The 25,848-nt window shown below is 42.1% G+C and overlaps 1 protein-coding gene across 1 annotated transcript in view; it reads left to right on the top strand.

The window, feature by feature from the left end:
- The window catches only part of PITPNM3 (PITPNM family member 3), a 115,294-nt gene that overhangs the window by 63,696 nt on the left and 25,750 nt on the right, over window positions 1-25,848 (top strand). The window contains exons 8-13 of the mRNA XM_086624856.1: window positions 2,319-2,395; window positions 6,065-6,300; window positions 10,018-10,207; window positions 12,184-12,303; window positions 19,318-19,499; window positions 22,078-22,247. Coding sequence (XP_086480982.1) covers window positions 2,319-2,395; window positions 6,065-6,300; window positions 10,018-10,207; window positions 12,184-12,303; window positions 19,318-19,499; window positions 22,078-22,247 — 975 coding nt within the window. The remainder of the gene's footprint in view (window positions 1-2,318; window positions 2,396-6,064; window positions 6,301-10,017; window positions 10,208-12,183; window positions 12,304-19,317; window positions 19,500-22,077; window positions 22,248-25,848) is intronic.

The raw sequence follows: 25,848 nt of genomic DNA, 5'->3' as shown, positions 1-25,848 counted from the left end.
TACACTCTGTCCCATCATCTAGGTCATTAATAAAGATGCTAAAGAGGACTGGACCCAGTAGTGACCAGTTGGGGTACACCACTAGTCACTGGCTTCCAGCTGGACTTTGTGCTGCTGATCACAACCCTTTAAGCCTGGTAGTTCAGCCAGTTTTCAGTCCCTCTCACTGCCCACTTATGCAGCCCATACTTTCTCAGTTTCTCTGTGAGGGTGTTATGAGAGACAGTGTTGAAAGTCCTGCTAAAGTTGAGAGAAACTTTATGCTCTCCCTTCCAGTGCTCCAATGCTCTCCCTTCATCCACCAAGCTAGTCATCTCATAGAATCATAGAATGGCTAGGGTTGGAAGGGACCTCAAAGATCATCTAGTTCCAACCCCCCTGCCATGGGCAGGGACACCCTCCACTACACCAGGTTGCCCAAAGCCTCATCCAGCCTGGCCTTGAACACTCCCAGGGATGGGGCATCTACAACTTCTCTGGGCAACCTGTTCCAATGCCTCACCACCTTCTGGGTGAAAAATTTCTTCCTTATATCTAATCTAAATCTGCCCTCTTTCAGTTTAAATCCATTGCCCCTTGTCCTGTCACTACATGTCCTTGTAAAAAGTCCCTCTCCAGCTTTCCTGTAGGCCCCCTTTAAGTACTGGAAGGCTGATAATCTCATCGTAGAAGGCTATCAGGTTGGTTAGGCATGATTTGCTGACTACCAGCAGTCGCTTTCTTGCCCTCGTGTTTGGAAACAAAGTACAATGGCCAGTAGAATAACTCTTATAAACAGCAGGAAATCAGAAGTTAGATGTTTTTCTTCTTACCTCCTCTTTCTTTACCTGAGAAATCAGCATTCCAGGATCTGACTGCCGAACTCTGTAAGCTGAAATGTGAGTAAGTAGGCTTCAGTGGGTTTTTTGCAAAGCCTTGCACATCTCCTCTGATGTAGGTGTCTTGTAACTGCTTAAGAGACAGGAGTATGGAACATTCCTTTAGTCTGTAAGGAAGAGATTGACCTCATGAATAAACATGACAATGAAGCTGACAACAGTGCTAATCAAATTTCACCCTACAGCTGTTTTCTAGGTAACTAACACATGCAGCTGTAGAAAAAAGACTGCATTATGAAGAAGCCAGAAAGATCCTGTAGGATTTCTTTTCAGTGACTGAAGAAACACAGTGAGGAAAAAAAAAAAAGGTGGACAGTACTGTATCATCATGTTCTTTGTCCTCAAGGACGGAGAAGATTTGTTCAGAGCTTTTTCATAGCCATCTGTAGAAATAGAATAGAATAGAATATTTTTGGTTGGATGGGACCTACAGCAATCGTGTAGTCCAACTGCCTGACCACTTCAGGGCTGACCAAAAGTTAAAGCGGACTGTTAAGGGCATTGCCCAAATGCCTCTTAAACACTGACAGGCTTGAGGCATCAACCGCCTCTCTAGGAAGCCTGTTCCAGTGTTTGACCATTCTCTCTGCAAAGAAATGCTTCCTAAGTTTTGCTTCCCAAAGCCAGACAGTGGACAGTCTTATGGTCTTAAAGCTGATGTCGTGAATGTTCCACCACTTACAGCAGGTTGTTGTCCAGCCAGTCTGCCTAAGAAGTAATCCCAAGTGAGTCTTTTGGGCCTGTTTGGTCATGCTCCGAAGTCAATGCAGAGACTTTCTTTGTTGTGTTTATAAAAGAGGATGTTGCATGCACGATCCTGTTGTGAAAAGGTATTAGCAGAGCGCTGTGTTTCTCTGCAATGTCACTTCCTATTTTTCAGTTTACAAGGTTTATTGAGGAGAAACTGTGTTTTGCTGTGTGGTCTGTTACTTCTATTTTGCATCCTGATAATGGAGCACTGCAGTTCCTTCTGGGAGTTTCCCAGGTAGTCACAGAGATTTGTGGAAGAGCTGGATTCTGAAGGTCTTTGGAGAACTTTAAAGGCTTAATTCACTTGCCTATATATAGGTGTTTAGTGCCGTTTAAGACATACCAGAGTATCTAAGATATCTGTATGGGATGAGCAGAGATGATGCAGAACCTCAGGTGACCTCTGCTCCTGCTGCTTCAGAAGGGCACAGATGACCAACAGCAGCTGTACCGGTACTACGCACCTCTGTATAAGGACCCGAATCCTGTTCTAATTGTTGCTGTTAAGAATAGAAAAGCCTCTAATGTGTAGGGCTGCAAGAAAGTGTCTTTTGTTCTGTTCGTCCATAGGATTTCCTGTGAACAGATCTTTCTCTCTTGAAACTAGAAGCATGCCTCACCTCCACAGATGTCTGTAAAAGATGAGGCAGCCAAATATTTATACGTTGATTATATCTCTTTTCCTTTCAGGTGAATTATATAGAGCTTCTTTAAGACAACAAAGGTTCCCGGCACAAGGCAGTATTGAACTACATGAGGACAATGAGGTGAGATTGTTTCCCAAAACAAGCTGTGCTGATTTCCAAGGAGTAGACGTGGAAATACTCTCATATTGTATTACGGAATTATAAACCCGTTTGATGGCTTAGTGTGTTCATGTTCAGTAGGTGCACGTGCAACCACTGAAAATCATCACAACCTTTTTGGACATTGCATAATTAACTTAGGTGGAAATGTGACCCAGTTCTCTGAAGAGAAATTGTTATGTCTACTTAGTACTTAAGTGGAAGTGCAGGTTTTGTGAAGAAGATTCAGCAGCAGTCTTGATACTAATAGAATTGCTCTTCTTTTAGAAGCAGCAAAGAATCTAAATGTTCCTTCCAGTTAACTGACTAAGGTCCTCTGTCCACACATAGGACAGGCAACAGAAATGTCTGCTTCTCAGTTTTTTAAGAATTCCAATCCTACAAGCCCTCAGAAAATTATTACAGTCTTTGATTGACTTCAGATGTCCTTTTACAGAATCAGAGAATGTTAGGGATTGGAAGGGACCTCAAAGGATCATCTAGTCCAATCCCCCTGCCGGAGCAGGACCACCTAGATCAGATCCCACAAGAACGTGTCCAGGCGGGTTTTGAACATCTCCAGAGAAGGAGACTCCACAACCTCTCTGGGCAGCCTCTTCCAGTGTTCTGTTACCCTTACTGGGAAGAAGTTCTTCCTCATGTTTAAGCGGAACCTCCTATGTTCCAGCTTATATCCATTTCCCCTTGTGCTATCATTGGATGCCACTGAGAAGAGCCTGGCTCCATCCTCATGGCAGTCACCCTTTACATTAATGAGGGTCCCCCCTCAGTCTCCTCTTCTCCAAGCTAAAGAGACCCAGCTCCCTCAGCATAAGGGAGATGCTCCACTCCCTTAGTCATCTTTGTGGCCCTGCGTGGACTCTCTCAAGCAGTTCCTTGTCCTTCTTGAGCTGAGGGGCCCAGGACTGGGCACAATATTCCAGATGCGGCCTCACCAGGGCAGAGTAGAGGGGGAGGAGAACCTCTCTCGACCTACTCACCACACCCCTTCTAATACACCCCAGGATGCCATTGGCCTTCTTGGCCACAAGGGCACATTGCTGGCTCATGGTCATCCTGCTGTCCACCAGGACCCCCAGGTCCCTTTCCCCCATGCTGTTCCCCAACAGTTCAGTCCCCAACTTGTACTGGTACATGGGGTTGTTCTTACCCAGATGCAAGACTCTACACTTGCCCTTGTTGTATTTCATTAAATTTCTCCCTGCCCAACTCTCCAGCCTGTCCAGGTCTCTCTGAATGGCAGCACAGCCTTCAGGTGTGTCAGCCACTCCCCCCACTTTAGTGTCATCATCAAACTTGCTGACCATGCACTCTATTCCCTCATCCAAGTCATTGATGAATATGTTGAACAATACTGGTCCCAGTACTGACCCTTGAGAGACTCCACTGGACACAGGCCTCCAACCGGACTCTGTCCCATTGACCACTACTCCCTGGCTTCTATCCTTCAGCCAGTTCACAATCCACCTCACTACCCAATCATCCAGACCACGCTTCCTCAGTTTAGCTGTGAGGATGCTGTGGTAGGCTCTGTCACATGCTTTACTGAAGTCAAGATAGACCACATCCACTGCTCTACCATCATCCACCCACTGGGTGATGTCCTCATCAAAGGCTATCACGTTTGTCAAGCACGACTTCCCCTTAGCGAAGCCATGTTGACTGCCCCTAATGACCCTCTTATCCTTGATAGGCCTAGAGACAGCACCAAGGATAAGTTGTTCCATTATCTTTCCAGAGATGGAAGTGAGGCTGACCGGGCTTTTGATTAGCCCTTGAGCCCTTGTCTCAGTCATAGCTGAACTACTGCTGAGAGACAAATTAATTTCATTCCCTTTGAGTCCTTCTGCGAAGGATACCAGTTAAGTTCAGCTGAGAGACTTTTTGTGACTTCAGCAGTGTTGACCCTCTCAGAGGGTGTTGAGGCACTGGTACAGGTTGCCCAGAGAAGCTGTGGCTGCCCCATCCCTGGAAGTGTTCAAGGCCAAGTTGGATGAGGCTTTGGGCAACCTGGTGTAGTGGAGGGTGTCCCTGCCCATGGCAGGGGGGTTGGAACTAGATGATCTTTGAGGTCCCTTCCAACCCTAACCATTCTATGATTCTATGAATTTTTCCCTCTGTTTTGGAGCTTTCCATTCCACTAACCCATCAGCAGTACCACTTATTTACATTGGCTGTGGAAGGAGCTACTCTTAGCTTTTAAAGGGAATAAAGTTTCTCTTCTGAATAACTGGAATGGGACCATATGGAGAGGGAAATTGTAAATTTGAGCAAGGAAAAGTGGAACTTTAAAAATTCTCATAAGATCCAGTACTTAAACAGACACAAGGCAGGTCAGCAAAATACCCTACTGGATACTAAAAATCATGAGCTGAACAGAGGTAGTGGCTTGATGGAACAACTTATAATTCTCTCATTTTCAACCATTTCTCTGTCACCTTTTTACAGGTGCTAAAGTTACCAATTTCTTTGTCTTATCCGTGTCAACAACATTTGCAACCCTACCTCTCACTAAACTACAGTCTGAAATGTGTATGTGTGTTGGTTTACTTGTCAGCTTTTCTGATTAATATTCTTGTTAAACTCAGACCAATTCTTCTCATTTTATATTTACTGTTGAAGACCGTGGCTTTCATTCCAAAACTGAAGAATAAAGTGTCCAGAATGTTGCCCAATTCTCAGTACATCACCCAATCTAGCAATTAACAATCCTCAGACAAATACAAGAAATGTTACTGTTACTTTTATTGTGTGTTCATAGCTGGTCAAGAACTAGAAATCTCCAGGAATCATGTGATCCAAAGCGAAGAAGAAAATGGCAGTCAAGATTTGAAAACAAAAAATCTTCTAATCTTTTAACATATTACCGAGTTTTTTGAGCGCACATAAATCTCATGGGGTAAAGAAAAAAAAAAAAGCAGAATTGTGAGACATTCAAAGTGTTTTTCCAGTCTCAAGTAGATAACATCTTGTTTATTGTATAGAGCACACTGATTATTGTCTGTGTATGCACATATTCACCTATTCATAAATGTAGTTGTGAGGTTTACAGATATCAGCAACGATGCAGCTTTTACTTTTTCAGTAAATGTCTGAATAAGTTAGTCCCATTTTTCATTTTAATTAGAAGTTGCCAGTCTCAAAAGGCTGAGATAACTGTATCATCTGCTTTTGCTGAATGTTTTCATTGGCAGAGAAATTTGTCTTTTTAGAGCCTGTGATTATTTGAGTTAAAACCTTTCTAGTAAATGCAGCAGCCTCATTCAGGATACTTAGACGTTCGTTTAGGCTGTCTGTGGATGTTGGAATTCTCCAATCTCTGTGTGTAAAATAGCTTTTGATGTTCACAAAGCTGTTTATAATCTTTATTGATCTGAAACCTGCACCTGTGCTGCAAGGGTTTTCTGGCTGAGCAGTGTGCTCTACCTGGTTCAGACATACTTGAATTAAATGAAACACAAGGTGCACATACACACCCACCCCCCTCAGTGAAGGCAAATATTGCAAAAAGATCATAGTGGGGAGGGGGAGAAAAGAATCATGCTAACTGCTTGTGAATGTTGGCACCAAGTATACCAACACTGTCCATAAAAATGCTTCCTCCCTTCTTATTCCCTGTTTTTCTCACAGGAGGCAGTTCAACACCAGAACTGCAAAACTCATGTGCTAATTTTGATCCTACATGGTGGGAACATCTTAGACACTGGAGGTGGGGACCACAGCAGCAAGCTGGCAGACATCAACACCTTCAGTTCTGTGTTTGAGAAAGTGACCCGAGCCCATTTCCCTGCCGCTTTGGGCCACATCTTAATCAGACTTGTTCCCTGCCCAGCAATTTGTTCAGCAGCCTTCTCTCTTGTTTCCAAGTAAGTTGATTTGTATTTTCTAATGTTTGGCTTTGCAGTGGGGTTTTGAATGGCTTTCTGTGAGCTGTCTTTTTCTTAAGGAATTGTTATGAATCCTTTGCTTACTGCAAGACTTGGAATGATCTTTCATCCTTTTCTAAGTGAATGTATTTGTTTAAAAAAAAAACAAACACAAAAAACCACCAAAACAAAACAAAACAAAAAGCTCATGGTGATCTACAGCCTATTGCCCACATGCATACAAAAGAAAAAAAAAAAATCCAGAAGAAATCTGAACAGAAGAAGAAAACTATGATAAAAGTTAACTTTTCCTTCCCTGCCACCCCCCCCAATCTGACCCCCAAAAATCAATTTGGTTTTTTTTGCTTTGGTATGTTCTTGCATGGAGCTGCTTGTGATGTACCCATTTGGGGCTGCCGAAGGAGACATCATTCCCTGCTCTCACATTTCTGTAGCTTCATGCCAGCAGCTTTCACAGCCAGAGTTCCAGGATGCAGTTGTGGAGCATAAACTCGTGGTAAACATTCCATTTAGCAAGCTGTGGGGGAGAAAGTGTGTTGTTAATTACCGTAATGTTTCTTTGAGGGCAAGCCAGATGACTGACGAAGCAGCAGCATAAGATTTCTTGTTTGGTTCGAATGTATCCTCTGTTTTCTGAACGTGCAGGCGTAGTGCATGTCAAGGTGGTACAACCCTCTGTTTACTTTGGCATGGATTTTGAATTCTGCTGTGTCTGTGTGCTGAGTGCCTGGGATCAGAGGGATTCACTGGGACTCTTCATCTGAACGCACCTATGCAGTTCTCCTCCCTGCCTTGCAAATAGCAGCTTAAAGGAAAGGGATCTTTCAGGGTAAAATCACTCCATCGAGTAAACGCTTGAGATTGTTTAATCTGATCTGTTCCAGCTAGATGACTCAAGAGCCATCTCTTCCCTTTTCAGGGAGAATAATACCCCAGAGTGGATCAACTGTTATGCTTTTTATAGCATATGATTTGATGAGCATACATTGATTCACACCTCAGATTAGAGCTCCTAAATTAAAGTATTAGCCAAACTGAAGAACAGTAATTGCAAATTTAAGGGAGGGGAAAACAGGCCAAAACAAAAATTGCATTTAGGAAGCACTTAAGTAGGAAGGTAAGCATAAGAATAATCAAATAAGATGAAAGTGTTTTGTTGAATGAGTTCGGGGTGCTCAGCCGCTTGCGTACTCCTTGTACAGTGGTGGGTCCTGCAATTTCCTGATCCATTTTTTAAAATACTTTTATAATTTACTTAGAAAGTGTATGGAGAAGTCCAGTCGTTATGATTTGAGTATTTTTCTATTCCTTATTTTGCTTTTGTCCTGAAAGTGGAGAAAGTAAATGTATATTATGGCGTTCAGAAACAGCAATAGCAAGTCCCTGGGGCTGTCAGCATGGAGTGCAGATGGCCAAACTGTGAACGTCAGAGAACCATTGTGTGACAGTTATCCAAACAAGTGTTACCATATGGGTGATTTCATCCTCTCCTGTCTCTGTTCACCTCTGCCATGGTCAGGGACTGTTGATCTGAGGAAGCTTTGAGGAGGGACCAGTGTTTTGTCTCGATCTACATCTAGCCACATGCTTTCTACATTCAGAATAAGCTTTTATTCCCTTGTACCTCTTTCCTCTCCCCTCCTTCCTGGGTTGAATAACCTCTCACCCCTCATTTCCATGGTGTAGTCTATTATCCCTGCTGACAGATGCCACTGTGCCATCAGTCGCTTCTCCCCTGGGAGCTAGGTGTACTGTTACCCACCATGGAGGACCAGCTGTGTCTTGCAGCCTAGCCGTTTGCTGCCTTTTGCCAGGGACTGGTGACTTTATCTGTCAGGCTCTTGCACTTCATGATTTCAGCTGCTTCCTTGTGATTTCCTTTTCCAGCCTTTGTGCAAGTGTGATGTTTCCAAGCTGATGCTTTGGAAGGACCTCCTGCAGGGTCCTACCAATGCATCAAGGTGACAAGACTTGTGCTCCTCTCAGCTCCAGTGCTGATATTTTACATTTGTCTCAGCTTCAGCACTAATACTTAGTATGTCCCCTATGACAAACAACTTCATCTCTTCCATACACTGTTTCAGTGGTCAAGATCTTGCTTCCTTTTGTGTTGTGTCTACGATAACAATGGAGGTCTCTGTGGCTGTAACCTTTACAATAAAATAAATTGAAATTAAAAAATGCAAACCCTCATTTCTAAGCCAGTTAACTGTGATTGTCTAAACAATTGTCCAGTTTCAGTTTGATCTATATTCCTTTAGCCACAAAAAATAAAATTACCAGATATTTATTTTCCATTGACTCTGTTTTGTGTAGTTCTCTTATGAATATTGTTTTTTACAAATATTTTCATTTTACTTTTATTATGAAAACATAGGCAGGTATTTTTTTCCATTTCAAACATTCACTTCATAATTTTTTTTCCTCCTGTGCATCTCTCTTTTCTGAGGTGTCATCTGCCAATTATTATAGTAAATGAGGCCTTTTAATGTAGGGTTTTAAGATTTGTTTTTCATTTTTGGGAGTTAGTATTCATAGGTATGTCTGCTGTGCATTTACATGGTCTAATCAGCTGGCAAAATGAAGCTGTGTTAATTGGTAAATGGACACAGCTTGGCAGATCAGCTGAGCTCCAGGACATAGAAACTACTATTCTATTTTGGATGAAAAATACCAAATTATTGGAGTGCTTCAGCAAGAGACAAATGTGAAAATGTCCAGTGAGGCTCAGGAATGAACACAGACCAGCTTCCATACTTGAGCGTTGCAAGTCTTCGATTATCCTGGTAATGGTCTCAGGGGTGTAGGTTTTAGCAAAGACATAGACTAATTCCATTTCAGCTTGCTTTTTAATATTGTGATAGCTCACCAAGTTCCTAAAGAAAATGAATACAAAATAGTGTTGAAGTTGCCTGCCTGCAGCTTTGGATGAGCTTTAGATGATCTGAATTATCCAAAACACTTCTGAATTTCCTTTAATCTCTAAAGGACAGTCAACTTACTCTAAGAGAACCTGGCACACGCTAATGTGCCTTGCATCTTTGGCTGCTGTGAGTTGTTTTTCCCACTCATCAATAAATATCAGTCAAGACACGATTGGCAAGTGGACTGAGAACCTTGCAGGGTGCACATCCTAAAATAAAGCTGACATCCAGTCAAATTTCAGCTTGTGTTTTCAGTCGAGTCCTCATTTTTGCAAAATGTTACTATGCAAACATTTATGTTTGATTTCAGAATGTGTGCAGCTTTGTTCCATTTTTTTGAAAGGATAGGACACTGGGAGAATGTTTTTATATGCTTTTGAACAATACATCTGTCATACTTGTGTTCTAGGAAACAATAGTCCATTGTGATGATTGGATCCCATTCTTTGATGTAGTAAGTTATATGGGGAGAAAAAAAAAGCTGGAACAGAATAATAGCTTTGTTGTTCTAAATTATGTCTACTTGTGTATGGAAAAATTACACCAAGTATGTTTAACTACAGAAATGCCTTCTAGCATAATCTCATTCACATAAAGCATAACTCCCTGATTTTTTTAAGCACTTGAGTTCTGTGAGAAAATGATCCTTTTTGTACTCTCTCGTTGTGAACTGCAATAGCCCAGCCCACTTCTGTTAATACGTAACTGTTCATTCTCTAATGCTGTGTGGTGCCTCGTGCATTTTTCCTGATGATAGCATGTCCTTCTCTAGCCTAAATCCCTACAGCTATGATGAGAGCTGTCTCAGCAGCAGTGAAGACCACATCCCACTGGCTGCCTTGCCCTTGCTGGCTGTTTCATCCCCTCAGTACCAGGATGCAGTTGCCATGGTGATCAGTAGAGCCAATCAAGTGTACAATGAATTTCTCAAATCTACAGATGGGGCTGGTTTTAATGGACAGGTAGGACTATTTTTCTCTTACATCAAATTAAAATTCCTTCAGAGCAAGGCTGTTTCTTTTTAAGCCATTGTGTTGAGGGTTTTGAATTACGAGTGTGGAACAATACTGCAAATACGATGAATGAATGTTGGCATGGGATTGCCTATGCAAAATGCCTTCTCAGTGCCTAGCAAGACACTCGTGGAATCCTGTGCAGTATCTAACCTGGACTTACTCAGTTGTTGGAAGATACTATACCTTTCCCCGACAAGCATTTTAACTCCTAAGCTCTTACTAAGTGTTGTTACAAACTCTGATAATGTGTAAGAGCCTTAGTTGAGCCGTAGGTGTGATTATGCTAAGCAGTGAACAAGCATGCCAGCCCAAGACCAATGATAATCTGTTTTACGGAGTTCCTCACACACCTGCTATAGCTGATAGAAAAGTTGGGACAGCTCTGACTAAGAGCATGAACATGTGCTGTCTACAGTGCTTTGCTTTGGTGCTTAGACAGAAATCTCAACTTTACCTCTGAATAAGTACTATACTTCTAAAATACATACCATATAACCTGACCCCCACCTCGTGTGTATCTTTCCTTTCATATTTTGGTCTCTTCTGTCCATTTATATTGCAAGCTCATTAGATCAGAGATTGCCTTTTTGGTTTTATATAGTATTTGGAACAAGTTAACTCCAATATCTTAATGCCAATAATAATGATGATTAGACACGGAATGGTAAATTGAAGGAGATACTATTAATCCCCCACAAAACGTGTTGTTAATCATGCTGTTAATTTTATTAAGGTTACCTGTATCGTATAATTTTCAGTTCTTTGTGGACTTCATTGCGTGACGTAGGAATTTGGTTGTTCAGTTGTATACAGCATTAAAACCAGAATTGTCTTAGGATAGATGTTACCTTAATGTATTTTGATATTTTATTTTATTTTATTTTAAAATGTTTTTATCTCAAGAAATGTAGTCAGTTAAGAGGGTGTGGTATGTGGAGATGCCACATCTAAGAGAAGTTTGAGGTTTTTCCCTACCTGCATCTTGAAGCACTTACTTTTCCTAACGTGCTTCACTATGGAGAAGTCATGCACAACATCTTGTTATCCAAAACTTGTAGTTTTAGCCAGGCTGAGTTAAGGCTAGAGCAAGTTAAGATTTGTAAGGAGAGGTAATGTCTTCTGTTAAACTAATCAGAGCTGGGAACAACAGACTGGATGTTTGCTTCAGTTTGAAAATTGGAGAGGAAGAGTTGCTGGAACCTGTGGAACCATAGGGGTTGTTATCAAGGAGAAAGGTAATACAGCTGTTACTCATCCTCAGACACAGACAGGGGGACAGGGAGAAAGAATCATCTCCTGTGGGATGGAGAGATGTTCAGTGGAATTGGCTTGTGAGGTAGATTCTAGTGCAACATAAAATTACTCCAACTATTGAATTCTCAATTTTAGTACAATATGTATTTCAATTCCCAGGTCCATACTTTGAAGGTAGCTTGTATGTTTATGTTAAGTGTGAAGCAAGAGTGTCTCTCTCTGCTTAATACCTTATTTAAAAGTTCTGTTCCCTTGTCCTAACAGGGGAGTACCAAACTGTTTTTAATCTGTTGAGATCCTCTTCCCTATACGACTGAAAGAAATGTTAAGTGGCTTGAGACCTTTGTGAGACTGGTTGTCTGGTGATCTGGACTTCTCGAGCTGGAATCTGGCTGCAAGCAGGTGGAAGAATTCTAGCCTATTTGGCAGAACTCACAGCTGGTCAGAATCGTCCCTGGGGCATATTCTTGTCATAGGGTTTATGTCTGGAGATAAAAGGAAGTGGGTAGAAGTGGCTATGTATTCTCAGCTGCAATAGGAACCAAGGTGCAAAAAAACAGGAACGAGAGTGTAAAGTAAGACAGCAACTCCTCTGCAGTGCTGTGATGTTTTTTGTTTCCTTTAAAACACGTGCTACGTTTCCCCCAAAAATCTTTTTGTTTCCTCAGGTGTGTCTCATTGGTGACTGCGTTGGAGGAATTTTGGGCTTTGATGCCATCTGCTATAATTCTAATACAGCTGATGAGAGTCGGAACAGTAGCAGGAGAGGAAGCATCAGCAGCATCCAGGTGAAGAGAAAAAATCCACACAGCTGGAACCCTATAGATTCATTCCCTGGAGGAAATCAGCTCCATATAAACCAGAGAAAATTTAAGGATTTGGTAAATGGCCACGATAGCACAGGATTTTGTTCATGTGCTCATGAGCTCAAAAAATTCAGACAGCTCAAAAAATTGCTGTCTGAAAATTAAGTCTGCAGCTTCAGATTTATGATAATAGAGAAATCACTAGTGAAGGCTGTATCTGTAAATCTTTAAAGTAGGGTTACCAAATGCCCTTTATTGTATCCATAACTGTAGATGCAAACATGCCCTCTCTCACCAATCTCTGGTAGGCTCCTGGTTTTTGCCAAAATCTTTTATCTGTCATCTTATAATTTTTTTGTTTGTTCACATAGGGTTTGGAACTCCTTACGCTACTGCCTGGGGTTAGTGTAACATTAAGATGTGTTCATTAATAAGTTTTAGTGAGTGGCGAAAGAATGCCTTCTTCCTGATAAGGAATGCAAGTCACCTGAGGATCTGTGAATGGCCCACTGAGCCATAACAGTGTCTATATGATTGCTATGTATGGAGAGAAGAGAGGATTAATTCTAACTGTGATCCAGGAAAGATTTTATGATAGTAAAAGCACAATTTTTTAAAGTAATGCTAGCATGTAAACTTCATTACCGTGTTCAACACTTAAGAAAGAAAATTTAAGTTCCACTAATCTTATGTGCTTCAGACTCAAGTGGGTATGGAGAGGCAATGTGGTGTATTAGAGCTGGCACTGAGTGAGGTGCCCACGCTCCGTTCTTTGATGGTTTTGTGACCCTGGCCAAATTGTTTCATCTCTTGACTCTTTAGTTACCTCTCCCCTCAAAAACGGGCTCAGTGATACCAACCTGCTTGGTTTATTTGAGAGCTATGTGTGATGGGAGTACTGTAGAGCAAAGAGACATCCTCTAAATGTTTCCAGGAAGGAGATTTACTCACCGTTAGTAACGTGACTCTGGATTCTCAGCAGCCAGCCTTTGATAGTACCAGCACTGAGGACAGTGCATTGCAAGCAAAGTAAATGGAGAAATGGTCCTCCTGGACCTCAGTCCTACAGTGGGGTTGATTGTGCCATGGCTGCTGATGAATCTGAGAGTGGGGATCAGGCTTTAGGGAGTATAGGTTGTTTTGGCTTCCCTGCTTTTATAGCTTCAACTTTCCTGTGTTCCTCTCTTTCTTGATACCACAGAGCTTCTCTTCCCATTCCTCTCTCCATCTGTTCCCTTTTCTCCTCCCATCTTCATCTCTACTACTCTGTGCTTTCAGAAGAACTAAGTATTCTTTTCCTGCCTTATCTTGTCTTTCTGTCCATTGTTCTCAGCTTGCTTCTGTGAAACATATTCAGAAGGATGCTTTTTTTTAATGGAGTTTCACCCCCACTCCCCTCCCTTGGTGTCTCCAGTAGAAATGGATTTCATTGGAAGAGTTTTAGATGCAGCAGTTGTGAAGAAATTGTAAATGAGTGTGGGGAGAGAGTGGTATGCAACACGGAAAAGAACAACTTTGAATCTTTCTTGTACAATGCCTAGCCGTTTTCCCTGCGACCATCCCTAGGGTTGTCTCACAGAGATCTAGTCCCTAGTCCTTCTAAAACTACTTTTTTCTTCACTCATTAAGCTGTCTGTGGCATTTATGCTTTGGAAGACCTGAGTTTTACCCATAGAAAATCAAGTTTAAAATGTGTTGATTTTGACCAAAGAAAGTGGATTAATAACGTGCCATGTTGTGTTATGGTGATGTTTATTTTTCTAGAGTTTTAACAAAAAACAACAAAAAAACACTCAAAAAACCCCAAACAGCCAGCATTCTACTACTGTGTCTCTTACAGAAATGTTGTGCCCAGTAAATCAACATGCACAACTGAAGTGCTGGGTATGCTAGGTTAACCTTAGCGATAGCAGTGCAGAAGAGGGAGGCTGATGCGTTTCCCAAACATTATTGTTCCAAGACTGTCAAACTCATGCAAAATTTGACCTGAGATTGTCTTACGACACAAGAGAAGAACACACCCACTGCAAGGAGAACCTGTTATTGAAGCTTAGAGGACAAAGGTGAATTGTGCCATCCCAGCTTTCAGGGATGAATATATTAACTTCCATTACTAAAATGTCTTCTTAGCTAGTTCTGTGGCGACACAAGCCATTTTTTAAATACTGTGGAGAAACTTGTGTGACTAAAAGAATTGTGTTTGGTGTTACATTACTGTCAACTCTGTGCCTTTCCAACAGCCAGCCTTCTTCCTGAGACCACCAGGAAATCAAGAGACCTAAACAAAAATATTTAATCATGTTGAGTTCCTTGCATCCACTTTCTTGTTCTGCCACCTTTAAGGGTTCCCATTTTTCTCAATCCATTGACAGAAATTCCTTTTTAAAAAGTAATGGGAGCCGAGGTGACCTATAGCCCATTTAAATAAATGGATTTGTCAGTGCATTTCATGGGCTTTGGTTGAATCTCTAAAAATTCTCTTCCAGCTACATGTATGTAGATTCACCTCCATTTTGTGTGCCTCCATGAATATTTGTATGCACTCTAATAAATTTATTCATAGTAAAAACACCAAATTGGAATTTTGGGCAAAGGTTGCAGAATATTTGTAGCATGCAAGTTACAATTTAAAATCATAATTATATTGCATTTTCATGGCACTGTTGCTTGAGAACAAGCTAGAGATTGGAACTCATACCTTTGCTGATAAGCAGCACATGTCCTGCCTGCAGTTCATAGAATCATAGAATGGTTAGGGCTGGAAGGGACCTTCAAAGGTCATCTAGTCCAACCCCCCTGCAAGGAACAGGGATATCTCCAACTAGATCAGGTTGCTCAGGGCCTTGTCCAACCTGACCTTGAACGTCTCCAGGGATGGAGCATCCACCACCTCTCTGGGCAACCTGTTCCAGTGTTCTACCACTCTCATAGTAAAAAATTTTTTCCTAATATCCAACCTGAACCTACCTCCCTCTATTTTAAAACCATTACCCCTTGTCCTATCATAACTGGCCCTCCTGAACAGCCTCTCCCCATCTTTCCTGTAGGCCCCCTTGAGGTACTGGAAGACCGCTATAAGGTCACCCCGGAGCCTCCTCTTCTCCAGGCTGAACAGCCCCAACTCTTTCAGCCTGTCCTCATAGGAAAGGTGCTCCAGCCCTCTTATCATCTTCGTGGCCCTCCTCTGGACCCTCTCCAACTGGTCCATGTCCTTCTTATGTTGGGGGCTCCAGAACTGGACGCAGTACTCCAAGTGAGGTCTCACAAGGGCAGAGTAGAGGGGGAGAATCACCTCCCTCGACCTGCTGGCCACACTCCTCTTGATGCAGCCCAGGACGCGGTTGGCCTTCTGGGCCGCAAGAGCACATTGCCGGCTCATATTGAGCTTCTCGTCCACCAGTACTCCCAAGTCCTTCTCCTCAGGGCTGCTCTCGATCCAATCACCACCCAGTCTGTATTTATGCCTGGGATTGCCACGACCCAGATGTAGGACCTTGCATTTGGCCTGGTTAAACTTCATGAGGTTGGTACGGGCCCACCTCTCCAGCCTGTCAAGGTCCCTCTGGATGGCATCCCTCCCTTCCAGCGTGTCGACGGCACCACACAGCTTGGTGTCATCGGCGAACTTGCTGAGGGTGCACTCCATGCCACTGTCCACGTCACCGACAAAGATGTTGAAGAGGGTCGGGCCCAACACGGACCCCTGAGGGACGCCACTCGTGACCGGTCTCCACTTGGACATTGAGCCGTTGACCACTACTCTCTGAGTGCGGCCATTGAGCCAATTCCTTATCCACCGAGTGGTCCATCCATCAAACCCATGACTCTCTAATTTAGAGAGAAGAATGTCGTGCGGGACAGTGTCAAAAGCTTTGCACAAGTCCAGGTAGATGACATCCATTGGTCGACCCTTGTCCACCGATGCTGTCACCCCATCGTAAAAGGCCACCAAGTTGGTCAGGCACGATCTGCCTTTGGTGAAGCCATGTTGGCTGTCACCCACCACCTCCTTGCTCTCCATGTGCCTTAGCATGGTTCCCAGGAGAATCTGCTCCATGACCTTGCCAGGCACAGAGGTGAGGCTGACCGGTCTGTAGTTGCCCGGGTCCTCCTTGTTCCCCTTTTTAAAAATGGGGGTTATGTTCCCTCTCTTCCAGTCATCGGGGACCTCGCCAGACCGCCACGACTTCTCGAATACAATAGCCAGTGGCTTGGCAACTTCATCCGCCAGTTCCTTCAGGACCCGCGGATGGATCTCATCAGGTCCCATGGACTTGTGCACCTTCAAGTTCCTCAGATGTTCTCGAACCTGGTCTTCAAGTACAGTGGGCGGTGGTTCATCCTCGCAGTCCCTGCTAGTTCTTTCCACAGCTTGGGTGGTAAGACAAGAGGCTTTACCATTGAAGACTGAGGCAAAAAATTCATTAAGTACCTCAGCCTTCTCTATGTCCCGGGTAACCAGAGCACCAGTATCCTTCCGGAGGGGGCCTACATTCTCTTTGGACTTCCTTTTGTCCCCTACATACCTATAGAAGCATTTCTTGTTGCTTTTTATATCCCTTGCCAAATTCAATTCCTTCAGGGCTTTAGCCTTCCTCACTTGATCCCTGGTCACTCTTACAGCTTCTCTGTATTCCTCCCAGGCTATCTGTCTCCGCTTCCACCCTCTGTAGGCTAACCTCTTCATTTTCAGTTGGTCCAGGAGCTCCTTGCTCATCCACGCTGGCCTCCTGGTCTTTTTGCCCGACTTGTTCTTCGTCGGGATGCACCTCTGCTGAGCTTGGAGAAGGTGCTCCTTGAATGTGGACCAACTTTCCTGGGCCCCTTGTCCCTCCAGGGCCACCTCCCACGGCACTTTGCCCATCAGGTGCTTCAAGAGGCCGAAGTCCGCCTTCTTGAAGTCTAGGGTACAGAGCTTGCTGAATGGTTTCCTTGCTGCCCCATGGATCTTGAACTCCACTGTGTCGTGGTCACTGCAGCCAAGGCTGTCCTTAAGTTTCACCTCACCCACCAGTCCCTCCCTGTTGGTGAGCACAAGGTCGAGCATGGCACCCCTCCTTGTCGGCTCCTCTATCATCTGCAGGAGGAAGTTGTCATCCACGCATTCCAGGAACCTCCTGGACTGCCTGTGCCCTGCTGTATTGTCTCTCCAACAGATGTCAGGGTGGTTGAAGTCCCCCATGAGGACCAGGGCTTGTGACCGCGAGGCTGCTCCTATCTGGCTATAAAGCGCCTCATCTGCTCTGTCCTCCTGGCCAGGTGGCCTGTAACAGACCCCTACCGTAACATCCCCTATCCGTCCCCGTCCTCTAATCTTGACCCATAAGCTCTCTGTCAGCTCCTCCTCCGACCCCAGGCGAAGCTCCACGCATTCAGATAATGCAGATAAATGTTGTTCATGTATGTTTTTGAGAATTCACCTATAAAAAGTTACCCTTTAAGAAACTGTCAGGAGCACTTTGGTTATAGGAATTTTGGCTTTGAAATGTCCCTGGTGTTCTAGAGAATAAATAACGATTGCTAAAAAGGACTGATGTTATAATAGCTTCAATGTAAGGTGGTAAATTGCAAGGCAAATCAAGCTACAGAGAGTCAGTGTCAGGCTGAAAAAAAAGTTATTGGTTACATAAGAAAAACAAACAAGTAGAGCCTCTAGTTGTTTCTGGCTTGAACTCAATGGAAGCACATATTTTAGGTGGAGACTTTGTTTTGGTTTTACAACACTTTAGCACACGAAATGGTGGGGGCAGTCAGCTGCCAACACGAAGCAGGAGCCCTCGCTTCCTCCCTGGCCCTGTGAAATAGTTCTCTGCACTCATTAACAACTACAGGAAATGAGACTTAGTTTTACCATTGTAGGTATTATTAGTATTGTGCCAAGCAAGGTTCTAGTTCTTACACAACTTTCATGTGAAAGTTGGCATGATGTGAGTTTTGCTCCATTACTATGAAATGCAGAAAGAGATTCCTACGTGCATGTTAAGTTTTTTTCATTATACCATCACAGGAATAATTGTCCGAACATGCTGGTCCTAAACTAGCCTTCTGCAAGTTAATAAGATGCTAATGCTAGTTGTATCCTGTCATCCCATGAATTCTAGTACTGCATTGTAAGAGTCAGTAGAATATGGATGAAAACCAGTAATTAGGCCATTCGGAGGGATTTAACTGTATCTGTTCTCCCAGTGTGCCTTGTTGATGTTCGTATCTTTGAAGTTTTGTAAAAATACATGACAGGCATTTTTGCACTGTCTTACTTTGTTGATCTGAATAGAGGAAGATTTACACCAAAATGGATTACAGAGTTATTAGGAAGAACCAGATCTTTAATGCCTCATGCACGCAGATTGCATGCATGAATGGGGGGATTCAGTCCAATGGTGTTTGCTTTGAAAAGCAGCCTTTGCATTGGCTACTGAAATGGATGCAGGAATAAAAGTCGGGGGGTAATAGGGATATGTTAGGGAGGATGCTGGTGTGAGCTGCAGAAGTGCTGGAGAAAATGAACAATAAATAAATCTATTTCCTATTTTAAGGGGTACCTTAAAGATATGGTACCACTGGTCTCCTCTTGCATCCCGCAGAAGTTCGCATTCTTAAAAAAATCAGGTCCCACATCCATGGAACATGATGAGCAGGATCATTAATAGTTGTAATGGGCATTTTGTGCACTCAGGTAAGACCCCTTCTGATCACCTTATGATATTTACAGTTCTCTAAGAATGATGAAGTCATGAGGGATACAGCTTTTGTGTTACTTCTCTTCCCCCCCGCCCCCAAAATTCTTGATTCTCCTTCCAGCTTTTAGGCTATACATTTTACAGGGAAATTTAGTCTTCATCTCTTTCCTTACCTTCTACTGCAGAGAGAAAGTCTAACCTTTTCCACCCTTTCTTGGGTAAAGCGAGGTCAAATGTACAAGTGCAACCATTTAATATAAACTGTCATATTTGGTCACTGTCTAAATCTTCCTTTTGCTCTGTTCATTCTCTGAAGGATAATCCCCTCTTAGCAGAGGACTCCAGTCTGAGTGGCAGCAAACGCCTGAGCAAAAGCAATATTGACATCTCGGGAATCGTGGAGGATGAGAAGCCGAGGCAGACGTTGCCTAGGAAACAGAGCGACTCATCCACCTATGACTGTGATACCGTAACCCAACATCATGCTCTCCTGTCTAGGTAACTAGTGTGTATAACTGAGCACAAGAAATAGCCTTGCCATAGAATGGAGCCTGTCAGCACCAGAGCAACAGAATCGGGTTTTTTTTGTTTGTGGTGTGTTTCTGGAGGTTTGCTTAAAGCCCCTGTATACCTCTCAAAGAAAACCATAGATACAGTGGGTCTAGTATGAACTTACTTACACGTGGAGAGTTTTTTATTAAACCTTTATTCAGTTGTGAGGGTTTTGAATATACAAAACTGAATGCGAGTAGTTCTGTTTCTTCAGTGCAGCCCACACAAATTAAGATGGACAAATGCTTTATAATTCTAAATTTCTGTTACATTTTTCTTTCTAAAGATCCCTCTGGCTTCACTTAACAGACTTTCTGCTATTCTATAGAGAGTGAGATAATTATTTTATGTGCTCCCATTGGTCTTTGAGCTATTCAAATCATCTTTAAAACAACAAAAAAATCTGCATAAACATTTATCTTAAATGAGGAGGAGGTTGGGGGAGGAGAGTTAACTTAATTAGCATTCCCTTTGTCTCATTGTCTCTGCCTGTTCTAAGCTGTTTGTTTTTTACTTATCTGAATCTTTGTGCTTTCTTTCCTCTATCTATCATCTTATTTCCTTTATTTCATTGGGAGTGATGCAGAGGGAGAAGTCTTATTGTATGTTGAAGTTTCAGTTCTGCTACGGTTAAGTATAGTACAGACTTACTACTGCGCTTTACTTCAAGTCTGGCAGTTTCGTTAGTAGCAGTTTAAGGTAATTTTATCTTCTTGCTTTGACTGAAGGTACTTTGCTTTGCTTTTGTTAACTATTCTGCTTTTGCTTTCAAACCATTGGGTTTTCTGGATATCAGTATGTTGTGAAGTGTCTTCCCTCTGAGGCAGAATGATTGTTTTTCACTTATGTACGACTGAAAACATGAAGACTTTTTTAGTTGGTCACTTTTAAGTTCTTGCATAGAAGGACTACTGTGTTATGTTTAAAGTGCAGTGTTGGCTTGTATAAAGCACTTCAGACTTGGAGGATAATAAGATAATTAAAAGACAAAGATAACTGTTTTCTTCCAAGCCTTTTTCCATTTCCTATGTATCTGTGATTTTAAGCTGAAAGCTTTGCATGCAGCTATATTTAAGCAAACATAGAAAAGCATTATCTTCCATTCACATTTTGGACTCCTCAAACTTTAGGATGTTGCTAAGTTATTGAAGAATGAGTGGACAAACAACAGGCCAAAGACAGCAGAAAAAATTATTTGGTAAGGTGAAGAAAGGGGAAAGAAACACAAATCAAACCAAACCATGTCATCCTCTGACCCATCCTGTCCATAGAGAGAGATCCCAAGCCTTTGGTTTCTTGTCTGTGAGGCTCGCGTAAGATTGTTAAGACTTTTTTTCCTCCAGGAGCTCCTTTACTGCAATCTAGAGGTGGTGTGTCAGTGTGAGTAATGAGGTTAGAAAGATTGCTCTTTCCCACAGAAATGTCCTTGTCCTTTACCATGTGGTTATGTTTCAGTGCGTCAACTTGTGCTTTTTGTCCAAGTGCTTTTGGCATAGAGAGGTAACTCCTAATTGCTGTGCCAATGATGGGTTTAATTCTTGACTCTCTTCGTTTCTACCCTAAAGGGCCCTAAGTTTGGTCCTTGGAGTTTCAGTTAATAGCATCAGGTTATAAATTGAGAATGTTGCTAGGTTCTCAGATTGAAAGAGAGGCCTGGTGTCTTGGCCTGATTTGAGACCAGTCTTCAGGATTTCTGGGTTCTGGTCCATGCTCAGCCGCTGATGCAGAGTGTAGTGTGCAGATAACTCATGAGGGCTTCAGTTACCGCTCTGGTTGAAGTCAGCGTCATCAGCATCTCTCAGTCAGGCTCTGCACACTCTGGAGGCATGTTCTGCTCTGTCTCATGACTGGACAGCAGGTGTATATGTTACTTCTCTGCTTCTGAATGCAGTTATTTAATCTCCAGCAGAACTAAATGAGTCTTTTTCTCTGTCAGTGATCTGTACCTCATGCATGTATGGCATACAAAGTAAATGAAAGTATTTAAGTCACTTAAAACATTAAAAGCTGTCTATAAGCATCACTAATATTAACCTGTAATCAATAGATGAAAAGTAGTGAAATTCTAGTTCATAGCTCAGGGAACAGATTAGAACGGCGTTTTTTATGTACCCATGTAACATACCTTATTACTGTAACCTTTTAATACCATTGTCCTTATACAGCTTGAGTAGGTTAGAATTTGTAGCCAAAGTTTCAGCATAAGCTTATGTACATTTGTACTGCTAAAAGGGAGGGGAGGCGAACGTCCATCTTCAGAGTCCTTGCATAATGTACCGACAAGTATTCTATAGAATAACTGTAGAAAACTCTTGTGTGTTGAAGGTAGCAAATTTACTGAATAGCCACGCTGGAGATCATGATAAGTGGCTGCTATACTGCAATATCTATCTACAGTTGAAGGCCCATTGCTTGGACCTAGATCCAGATGCTGGAGCTTTCTAAGCAGTCTGTTTTGGGAATGGATTTTTTTCTCTGGATGCTCTCTTCATTATTGTTGAATCAGTGCATTTTCTTTGCTCAGCATCCACGCAAGCGTGTTGAAAGATGGTGCAGACTTTCCTCCTGTGAATTCCAGTCTTTCAGAAGTAAACCTGGGCCGATTTGAGTTTGAGGTGTCCGATTTCTTCCTCTTTGGATCACCGCTTGGATTGGTGCTGGCCATGAGGAGTACTGTTCTGCCTGGCCTGGATGGTAAGCTCCTTCTGGGGTTAGACCACAGGCTGCTTAATGACCTCTGTAAACAAAGAAGCTCATAAAAAAGGAGATAAATAAAGGAGCCTAATTAAAGGCTGGGGAGTGAGGTAAGTGTCTTCCTTGAAAAGATGGGACTGTTAGTGTAGGTAAGTACTGAGGTGATGAGGGTTTTTCCAGGGGTGTCACTACTCACCCATTTACACACCAGTAGTGTCTTTTGCTCTGCTGTTAATCATATATTCCATGTCATACAACATGAAGCTTACACCTCACCAAGGATCAGTCCTTGAAAAAGATACCAAAAATAACATCTGTGCTTGGTTCAGCATTGCATCTTGTTTGTGTCTGGCTTCATGGGTAAATTTGGCCCCTGAGTGTTTTGATCGTGAGCCATTTCTTCGTCTCTGGTAACAGAGCCTAGTGATCAGACACAGAGGATTTTTTGGCTTTATTTGTAAATACATTTGGATTTTTTTCAGTTTTTCTGTTAAAGTAAGGGCTTACTTTACTTTCAAAATTCGGTGTGCATTTTGCTTCTTTGCATTGTAAGAGGTTTGGATAGCACAGCATCTTTGTGGGAAATGATATGTTCGTTTATCAGGAGAGGGAGAAAACTCAATTGCAAAAGTGAAAAGAGACAACAATTCAGGACTCTCATTTTTTTTCTTCTCAATTTATAGACTTTTGAGTAATGTCATTTGACTGAGCTTTCAAAGTCACATTTGATTGCGGGAATAAAGTGGAATGTAATGTAAACTGAAAATTATTTTACCTGCCATAATTAATTAATAAAAATAAAAATAATTTAAAAAATTACCAAACTCATGTTTTTCAGAACCCTTAGAAATCTGATAGGATGTTTTTAGCAAGTTCCATGTATTTACAAGAGAGCATAATTAAACTTCTATTTTGCATTTCATTCCCCATATTAGCAGTACTCAGTTTCATTCAAATGAAAAAAAACCAAAACAACACACAAAGCCCAGCTAAAGAGAATGGGAATTCATGTATATTTCTGTACAAACTAAGGCTTTTTGCTTCTGCAAAAGACCTGTCAGGGAAATGAGCAAAAACTATATAGGTGATGGCTGGCTTTGAAAACTGCTCTGCCATTAGTTTTTCCATCTTAGGGATTTCTTTACACAATTAGCAACACTTCCCTCTGAAGATGGTGGGGGCTTTGCTGGGGGTTTGGGGCAGGGAGTTGAGGGTTTTTTTTTTGTAGGACTTCATGTGGAAAAATCTATCAGTATTAATTCCTGTGCAGGGATTCAAACTCTTTGAGCTAGAATTTGTATGTTTTCAAGATGTCATGATTTCCATTTAATGAATCAGAACAGACGCGTTTACTCTGGAATCACATACGAAATAGAGCATGCATCTGGCTCATTAGGTGCCTTTTTAGAGTCTTTGAGGACAAGTGCTGATTAGCAGATGCCAGTTACTGCAAAGTACATAGAAAATACTGGCAGTGTTTGGTGTGAGTGCCTCAGTGGCAGACGTCGACACGTCTTTTCTTATAGCCAGTGGTGGCTGTCAGAAGTTGGCTGTGTGTGGAGAGCCCTCCCATCAGTCAGTCCTGATAAGCACAAGTGAAATCCACATTTCGCTTCAAGGGAACATACGCATGTATTGAAAATGTGTGAAAACTTAATGGAATTGTGACTTTTTGTAAAAGGAATTGCTCTGAAATGATACAGGTTTTGTGTGTAATTCCCTGTGCAGTATGAAAGTCTTCCCTTGAATGTTGTGCCACGTATGACAGCATTTATGTGTTCAGAAGTGTGACAATTATGTTTAAAAGTCACTGTTGGCCATATAAATGTGCCCTTTAGAAGTAATGTTGGATGCATGGAGGTGAGAGCTGCCTTCCTGAAACCTTATATTGTGAACTGGGATCACTAGGACAGGGAAAGCTCTGCGAGTTGATTTGTAACTCTTCCCTGTCGAAAATCCAGGTAAAGCATGTGAAAACGGATGCTATACTGGTGAACATTTAGTATGTTGGTGAACGTTTAGTATTTAGTATGTAGGTAAACAAGGTGAAAATGAGGCTATACTGGGATTTGTTTCAGGTGATAATTTTAAAAACAAAGTGACTTACCATGTTTTGACTATGTTTTCGATGAGGCCATAGTGCTATTTTGAGCTTGAAACTCGTCTCTGTATACTGGGGAAGGCTGCAAGGCAAGAGGAGAAGAAGAGACAGCTTTTCCCTGACTGGTAGCAAGGCAATTTCTGAAGGTTACCACAACTCTGATTGCTGTATGTGCTTGCCCTTTATTGATGAGAATGTATCAGTAAAGAGAAGACACAATGTCTTTAGGTTCTCCTAGCTTCCTTTAGCAAGATGTCTGAGACATGGCTTATGGACAGCGAAACTGATAAGATTGGTGCAAGATAATGTGTCTATTCCACAGTTTGCCACTTGCTACAGGAATCTAGAGCAAGCTCTTCTGCATAGCAAGTGTTCCTGTTACCACTTTGGAATATATCAACGTACCATGCATTACGTTTTTACCTTTAGATACTAGAAAGCAAAGAGCAAACACAACATCTGAGTCATTCTGTATTTTAGTGGCAACTCTGTGCACAGGTCAAAGTTCTCTTCTTATATTTAAATTTATAGTGGATGAATGAGATAACTGTAAAAAATGGGATATAGGTATAGATGGGGCAAATTTCAATGCTTAAATGCTTTACTGGACCGAGACTATGTTTCTAAACTCTCTAGCTAATAGTCCTTCTTTCCCCAATCTCAGCTTTGGTACCCTTCAGACACTTTGACAGGAAAATTTCACATTAATTACTAGTATTTTAAGCTATTCTCTTCAAATCAGTTCTCGCTTCCATCCTGCCTCTGGTATCCTACAGGGAGCATGCTTTGAGAGCAGCTCAACTGACTGGCATTTCAAACACATTCCAAGGTGAGCAGAGTCTACCTGAAGCATAATGAGTCTTTAGAGGTACATATGATAAGAGAATCCTATTTTTAAGTTATAATTATAGCACATTTGAGAGGAAAACAGACAAGTTGAAACCTATGATGCAGACAGTTGGAAGTTAGGTGGGAAGAGTCGAGTGCCCTTTTTACTGAAATGCAAGGTAAAAAGCTACCTGGAAATGTGAGAAATAAAATTCAGGATGTTTTTATGTCTTTGTTTTGTTAGAGTAAGGTTTTAAAATAAAAGGAAAGAAAATTATATCCAGAGATTTGCCTGTTCTGTCTGCAGAACAATGTGTTTTGTCGTGTTTTACTTTCTGAATATTTATCTTTACACTAATAAGAGTGTGGCTAAACCCAAATCTTCATTCCAATTTTTTATTTCCTTGCCAAATGCCTTATAATTCTCTTCTGCTGAGTATTCTGTTGGCCCCTTAGTGCTTCCTTGACAGTTCTTCTGGTTACCCCCTAGCACTCGGTTCTGAAGTCCTCCCACTGTCTAGTCTTAGTTCTTATTTTTTAAAGTACTGATCATTCGACTGTACTGCGCTGTATGTTAGGGAGGGTTTTGAATGTCTGGAGATCAGCAATGGTGATGAAAGGGTAGAATGCTTGTGGGTCAAAATAAGGGGGAAGGCCAATAGGGCTGGCATC

This window comes from Tauraco erythrolophus, chromosome 21, assembly GCF_009769465.1.
Source record: "Tauraco erythrolophus isolate bTauEry1 chromosome 21, bTauEry1.pri, whole genome shotgun sequence".
Taxonomy (NCBI): Eukaryota; Metazoa; Chordata; class Aves; order Musophagiformes; family Musophagidae; genus Tauraco; species Tauraco erythrolophus.
The sequence above is the reverse complement of the archived record's forward strand: the minus strand, read 5'-3'. Positions and strand labels throughout refer to the sequence as shown.